The following is a 7,952-nucleotide window of genomic DNA, read 5'->3' as shown; positions in this document are numbered from 1 at the left end:
TTTTTTTTTTTTTTTTTTTATTATTTTAATACAGCCACCGTTTTTAAAAGAGACAGATCCGTCTTCGTCTTTAAATCCAGAGCATGCTCTAATGATTTGCTAAGGAACACAGTGCCCAGCATTCAGTGCCGCTTTTATGTCACTAAACCTCGCTGGGAAACTGTAGCTCATATGCTGACATGCATCCCAATGAAACACTGCATGTGAATATATGGAACCTGTAAGGCATTATCCAGTTGATGCCTTTTAAAATTCTCAAGCTGCAAAGCATTTTTGAGCCTCAGACAGCAGTTTGCCGGTTTGATTTACAGTACTATGCATGGATGCTTCTCAAAGAAACAGCTAAGAAACATGTCTTAGTACTTCTGTACAATAATGAATTGCTCCCAAGCACCTAGCTATTTTTCCTGCACAATTTAATTGGCTTCGTAGACACATTAATGAGTTTTAAGTGAGGTTTATTATCGTTAAATGTGGTTGTGAAAATCTAAACTGATACCGTTGAGGAAAGCCCATTCTGAATTTTTATTTTATTTTATTTTTCTTTACCAAAACTCTCTTTAAAGTTGCTTGCAGGCAGTGGCAGGCAGTACCTACTATTTTCAGTCTACGTACAACAGTACATTTGTCCCTGTCACACACTTTTGCACATAGCTTCTTGCTGCCCCTACTGTACCTAAGTTGAATGATGTTCAACAACGATCAGACAACATGTCTGTTATCATCAAAACCATTTCACAAAGAAACATATAGGAGCTATTTTTTATTTGTTCCAGCACCCTATTGTGGTGTACAAAGATCTAGATTTCATTTTTGTTTATGGCTTGTGGGAAAGCCTTTTTTCATTATCTCTCATTTTTTCAACGATAATGTCAGTGGTATCCTTTGCTATGGTGGCAAAGTTGTGTCCTCTGTGCCTACCAGTCAAAACGTACAACATAAACAATGCTGGATGACAGCCTGCTGTTTCTGCTTGCTGTCTGCGTGCACCTCAAGGCCTAACCTAATAAACTCTTATCTACATTACATTTATTCTATATTCAATTTCATCATGTGATGCACACCCTGCAAATTCTTATGCTGTGGATAATTGTGCTAGTTATAATCCACATTTAACAACATGAAAATCTTGGTGGTGTTGTAGGTATTATGCAATTCAGTTACAGCACATCCAGAGTACTGGAGTTTGACGAAGCGTTTAGAGGAAGGACCTTGGGATGTACATCTTTATTTTTTTTAACTTTATTTTTCTTGAAACTATTTTATGCTGACCTTGTATCATGTTGTTATTTGGTTATAATGAATTTTCTACTATTTATTTCACGCTGTAGAAAACTGTGTTGCTCTAGACTGTAATCCATTCACTTTCTGCCTTTGTTACCGTCAACAGTTTTCAGGTAGTCAGTGCATCAGTGTGTATGAGTAAAATTACCCCATGTCCCCACAGGGATCAATAAAGTTCAATCTCATCCCTAAGATAGGATACTCATGTTGATGTTAGTGCGCAACATAATGCATTATTTAATAGTGTTGAGAGCGAGTTTATAAAAATGCTTACCACATGCTAACAACACAAGCTCTAAAGCCCTTATGTGTCTCGTAAGATTGGTCAATCTTGTTTTAATGATTAACATGAATTGGAATCACAGTAAGTTAAAAAAAAAATTAATAATTCAGGCCATTAAATGACCTTGATAAATAGATATCCAAGCTGCTTTTTTCAATCTGTCCTATTAGATTAGATTCCTTTACATTCCTCATGTGTTTTGTTGGTATGTTTTGTTACCACTAGTCACATTAACTACGTTTTCATAATCAAAATGATTATGTGTGTCCAAAATAGTTGACTTTTACTGTTCCATTTAACAGGAACACTTGAGCACAATGTTTTTCTATGCTTTACCTTTAATAGACTATAATAGTAAAGCAATTTAGTAAATAGTGAAGGTATGATGAACACAAGAATCCTCCATTATCTGGTCTGGTTGATGGCCCTGGGGTGACCCGTCAAAGTAATTGACCTCGTCTGTAACAGAAATAAGTTGATTTGCATAAAATGTGTCAATGCTTCAATATGAGGTTTAGCACCCAGTCAAAGCATGGACTCACCCAGTGAACAAGCTGCAGTTAAAAACTTTGGCCGTGATTATCTTAAAATGTGACAGCATTTTAGACAGAGACCCAACAACTTGCTCTGCTAATTGGAAATGGCTTATCACAGCAGTACAACTGCTGCATGAATGAAACTGAAAGCATCCCGGAGTGCTTTGTCAAGACCCTAGCAGCATCTAGCCTTTCCAGCATCGTTAGATTAATCGATTAAAAAATAATCTCAAGGTGCAGCCCTATTGCTAGACAATCTCATAGTCAGTGAGATGTCCTTGTATGTACAGTGATCTACTCAAATCTATCAGCATCTGTTTTACTTGGATGAGCTGTAGATTAAAAAAAAAACAGTGACTTTTCTTTTATAGATAGATCATCTTCTTTCTTACAAAATACTACCACAGCTAAACCAGCCCAAGCAGCTCTGGCAGTTATTGACCAAACATTAGCTTTCAGAAGTCTTTCCCAGAGGATCAAATAAAACACTTCTGATACAGATAGATTCATTAATAAAACATCCTAAACTCAGTGTATTCATCATATTTAAGTGAGTGATCAAAGTAAAAAAAACGTTTAAGTTTTATTTATTTTTAAGCATTTGGTGGCATGCATGCCAAATTAAAAAAGTTTTAAAGTTAACTGAATGATTGTAAAGTTATTTATTTTGTGTTATCTAAATATTTTGTCATTCCAGCCTCTGAATAAACGAGACAGGTATGGGTCAGAAATGATCGAACAAATCCTACCTTGGTTCATAAAACCAAACATGATGATTCATATGCACGCTGATGTTTCAACTAGGAGTTGCGTGCTAGTGCTTAGTTTGCTACATTTCAATTAATAAACAAAATAAACTCAACAAAATGTGAAGAAGGGACATATTCTTACACATATTTTCACTATTAAATGGAAAAATATAACATAACATTTTCTGAATTCAAAGTTTTCTCTTTCTCTAAAAAACTAAAGACTAAAACCCTCTTGGTTAGTCCAAGTCCGTGTAAAGGCTATTCTGAGATTTCTTTCAGAATACATTAAATAGCATGGCATTAAACAGGCTTCGTGTCTTTGTCATTTTCCGCGATGCACTGTGGGTCAGGATATCTCTCATGACAGGATCTTACAGCGTCCATGAGATAAAAAAGAGAGGGACGATGATGGTGGAGATATTTTATGATTCACAGAGGAAATCAGGTGGAAACCTACTGGGAAAAATCATCTCCAATATTTACCATGTTTTATCACGTCTCTGCTCCTGGAGCTTTTTAGGTCAAGCAGAATCTAACATTCACTCCGGTGATCCACTTTATTTGCTTCCATGGCTGTAGTAGAATAGAATAGAATATTCATTTTATGATTTAACACAGTAAATATCTTAGATATTGTACCTTTAAGGGCTTAGTTTGGGTACCTCATACAGTCACACTTCAAAATACCTGGACAATGCCTTTAAATTAGAAAAATGAAATGACAGAAATCACCCTAAAAAAACATCTAATGGTAGACTTGCCAATACATTGTCCAACTGCCCAACCCTAGTGTACCTAATATACTGGCAAATAAGTTTCTGTATGTGTCAGTAAGAAACATTTTATTTTGTTTTGTTGGCCAAAATGACCTTTTATGTCATTAATACTGTATATATTATTTAGCTGTCTTTGAAATAATGTGAAAAACTCATACTGTTAAAACAGATCTAATACAGCTGCACTCTTTCTGTTGTTGTTATGGCGACAGAGAGGCACCATTAAGGCTGTTGTAAATGCTTCCTTTGGCTGCCAAATTCAATCAATTCAGTTTATTATGTTTGTGCCTTTTGTAAAAATATATTTATTAAAAATCTCTTTATTGTTAAGACCAAATTCACTTTGACAGGGGAAATATTCTTCTATTGCCTTTGCTGCCATTGTCACGAAAACATGGCATCTCACTATATTCAACCAACAAGTGTGTGGATGTGTTTATGGAGCAGCTCAGAAATGAAAAAAACGAAAAACAAACACACATTTGTTAGGCGTGAAGTAAGGACTAATAATCTAACCCAGGTTTAACCCTTGTCGAAGGTGATGAATTTGATCAAACTGCACACACATCTTATTTCTTTTTCCTTTTGCTGCTCTTTATCTCTCTTCAGTCAAAATGGCAAAATCTCAATCTTTTTCTCCTTTTATGTCTCCCTTTGTCTTCTTCTCTTACTCTTGATTTGCTCTTCACTTGTCTCTTTCCTTTCCACTTATTTTTTCTTTTTACTTTCTTCTATCTCTTCTCCTACACTCTCATTATCTAACGCTTCTGCACCACTTCTTTCTTGCTGTCTTTGCCTTGATGGCCATGGGGACACTTTACACTGCCCTCCTGTCTGTCATCAAGGTTAAAAAGTGATATGGCTTCTTTGGTCAGACACACAGCACTCTAATGTCAGTTTAATTAAAGCCTATAGCCAATTAATCAACACATCTACTGGGCACTCTTTGGAATGTCATCTTAAATGCATTGAGGTGATATAAAATGTGTCACTCAGGATAAGCCTTATATACTGGAGAGGATAGTGATTTAAACCCGAAACAAATCATGACTACACATGCTTTTGTTGTCACAAGGCTGCAGGCCTTCAACAAATGAAAACCTGCCCTTGGTATAGTCTACAAATGAGTCTGCCCTTGATATGAATTATACATGTAAGGACATCATTGATGTCTCAATCAGTATCAATGCCATCTCCACCCTTCTTATAAAGACTTTGATCATTTGCTGTGCTTTAGTTAATGTGTCAAAGGACATGGATCAAGCTAACTAGAAGCCCCTACTCCCTCATCTTTTCCCATTTTTTCTTTATCTCCTTTTGAATTTCATACATCCGCTTCCTTGTTCCTTGACCAATCGTGTAATGCAGCATACAGGAATGTTCCAAGGCTGGCAGCTCTGACAGCCCTGAGTGGAGAGCTGAGCCATCAAAGGTTTCAGCTGGCACAGCTGAGTGTCACATATTAGTCTTAAATGATGTGAAAACTGTGAAAGCCCTGCCATCATTAGAATCCTTTAGGGAGGAAAAAACGGATACAGGGATAGAGGGAAGAGTGATGAGTAATAACACAAAGATCTGAGTGGGGCCTGGCGGACAGGAATGGAGAGAGAGGCAGAGAGCTATGAGAAAGGCTGGGGGAGAGAAGGAAAAAGAGACATGGAGTGGAAGAGAGGAAGCCGTTGTTATGGTAGAGTGCATAAGCATTCAATCGGCATGTCATGCTCCCTGCATTCTAAAAAATATACAATATCACAGCATTATAAGCTCTGTTTATCACCATTTGTTTGTTTCCTGAAACATGAGGGGGCTCAAAAGACACTATGATGAATCACTGACTCTTGTATGGAGGGAGGAGACAAGATAGGAGGAGAGAGAGAGAGAGAGCACAAAATAAAGAGAAGAAATTAGAAATTGCACCGAAAGAAACTACGACAGAATTAGTACACAATTAATTTGTAAATATCTCTGTTCTGTGTCACTTGTCTAAATACTTTTTGCCATAAGCAACCTTTTAGGCATACTTTTCATGTGTGCAATTCTTAATTGTTGTGGAATTAGCTGTAGATACTGGACCTGACAAACGTTGTATTCATCTGAAGGGACTGGTACAGATGTTTTATGCCTGAAGCCACTTTCCCCCCCATGTTGAACTTTTTGAGTAATATCTACTGAAATAACCCAGAGACCATGTGTCTGTTCTTCCCATTCTGCTTTTTTCTTTGGTGACTGACAGCGGAGGACACGTGCGGTGGCACCCTGAGGGGCTCCAGCGGGCTCATCTCCAGCTTTGATTTCCCTAGCGGTGACTCCCCTGGCACTGGTGGAGGTGGAGGTGCTGGTGGCCTTGGCAGCAGTGGGGAGTGTAAGTGGACCATCCTGGCAGACCCAGGGGACACCATTTCCCTGGTTTTCACTGAATTTCAGATGGAGGAGAAGTCGGATTATCTGGAAGTCGAGGGATCTGAACTGCCAACCATCTGGTGAGTTGAGCTGTGAGGAGGAGTGAGAGAGTGCACTGCTCGTGTTTCTTCAGATGTGCATTCATTTGTTCCATTAATATTTTGACTGTGACAGAAGGTGTGTATGTGTGTGTTTGGGTACCGCATGGTGTTGACAAGGTGTTAACAGAAAGGTGTTTTGTTTGTGTGAGATGAGGTTGTATTCGTGAGGATGCAGGTTTGATGTTTTGACTTTGATGTATTGGTTGGAGAATGTGTATTTTCTCTCAAGGACACGATCCTATAGTAGCTTTTCTAAGAAAACAGGGCTGCCAAACTGAATGTAGCCCAAAAATAAGGTTTAGAATTCCAGAGAGGTCAGTTTTGATTGAAAGTTCCAATAATGTAAGTAATAAAGTCATGTTTATTTTTGTAGCCCGACATCACATGCAGTGATCCAATGGGCTATACAGACTGACAGCTGCAGTTCCAAACAAGACCAAACTCTCCAAGAATATAAGGAACAACTCCCTTGAAAACCTTAGTACTTTAAAAAATATATAAGAAATGCAACAAGAAGTTCCCCGATCACTTTGATGGCTGGGGCCGCATTAGAGAGCTGTAGGTTGGGGAAAAGGCAATCATCATTCATTAACTATAACAATGGCATAATCCAATAAAAATATTACATTCAGTATAAATTTAAAATGTAAAATAAAATACATCAATTATTTATCTGTCTGAGTAATTATTGTGCTCTGTCAACTTCTTATCTAATAAGAACAAAAGCAAGAGCCTTTTCACTGAGAGAATAAATAAATTCAGTCTGCATTTACAGATCACAAGAACTGGCTACTGTCTTGCCAGATCCAAGTTTATTCCAAAGAGAAGCGAGGGCTCGGAAAGACAGGGCTGTATTGCCTTAGGATTTTGTCTTAGTTCTTTGGATAACAAGGAAGCCTGCCTGCTGAGATCTTAAAGCATCTAAAGGAAGACGGTATATGTGCTTGAGCATGACCATGTAATATTTTATAAGAGAAGCACTTCAGCACTGGAAACTTAAGAGAAAGAGCCAGCTGACTGGCATGCAAATGTACATTTAATGAATTTTCACGCACAACTGTATGCAGAAAATGTTTATGTCTTTTGAATGCTGATTGAATGAATCCACAGAAAGGGCACATGATTCCCTGTTGCATAACTCAAATCAAAGTGCACATGAATTACAAATCTTCGACAGAGTTTTATTTAAAAAGCAGCCTTGAGACACTTTGGTTTCTGCATGGACTTGAAATCACCCCAACTGAAACGAGGAAATATGAAATGGATTTGACCCCCAACCTTGAGGCTCAAGTTATCCATCTCCTCTGCTTCCCGCGTGAATGGGAGCATCCGCCAGGTTTATGTGATTCTGTCAGGCATTAATTAAAATTGGCTGAAAGACGCTCTAATCAATCACTGAGCTGTGAGCTTTGTTGTCCCCGAGAGTTGTCATCCGCAGTCAGAGAGAGCAAGAGAGGCAGACACAGTGTCAGTGAGAGACAGAGAGAGTCAAAAGGAGAGGTGCTCTGAGTGTGGTGATGACTGCTAAGCATTGTATGTTGCCATAGCTAAAGAGAGTGTGACAGGAAGCTGATATGGGATGACACTGATTTGTTTTGACAGACCATCAGGTAACCCTCTTCTCTTAGGTATAAAAGCTCTAAAATTAACTCTTGCACTGACAGAAATGCTTCTTGGTTTTAATCCTTTAGAGCCCGGTTGAAAATGCTTTATCTTGTGTCTCCTGCATTTCTGGGTTTAAGGAAAAATGGATCTGAGTGGTTAATTATTTTTATATTATATTATATTTTATTACTATTTATGTTTATTCATTTACTTTT

At 37.9% G+C, this 7,952-nt stretch overlaps 1 protein-coding gene across 5 annotated transcripts in view; it reads left to right on the top strand.

Moving 5' to 3' along the window:
• The window catches only part of LOC109138772 (CUB and sushi domain-containing protein 3), a 205,529-nt gene that overhangs the window by 45,921 nt on the left and 151,656 nt on the right, over positions 1 to 7,952 (top strand). For all 5 annotated transcript variants that reach the window (XM_027287060.1, XM_027287059.1, XM_027287058.1 and 2 more), the window contains exon 5: positions 5,865 to 6,111. In XM_027287060.1, the coding sequence (XP_027142861.1) occupies positions 5,865 to 6,111 (247 nt within the window). The remainder of the gene's footprint in view (positions 1 to 5,864; positions 6,112 to 7,952) is intronic.

This window comes from Larimichthys crocea, chromosome XIII (assembly GCF_000972845.2).
Source record: "Larimichthys crocea isolate SSNF chromosome XIII, L_crocea_2.0, whole genome shotgun sequence".
In the NCBI taxonomy this organism is placed as follows: Eukaryota; Metazoa; Chordata; class Actinopteri; family Sciaenidae; genus Larimichthys; species Larimichthys crocea.
The sequence above is the reverse complement of the archived record's forward strand: the minus strand, read 5'-3'. Positions and strand labels throughout refer to the sequence as shown.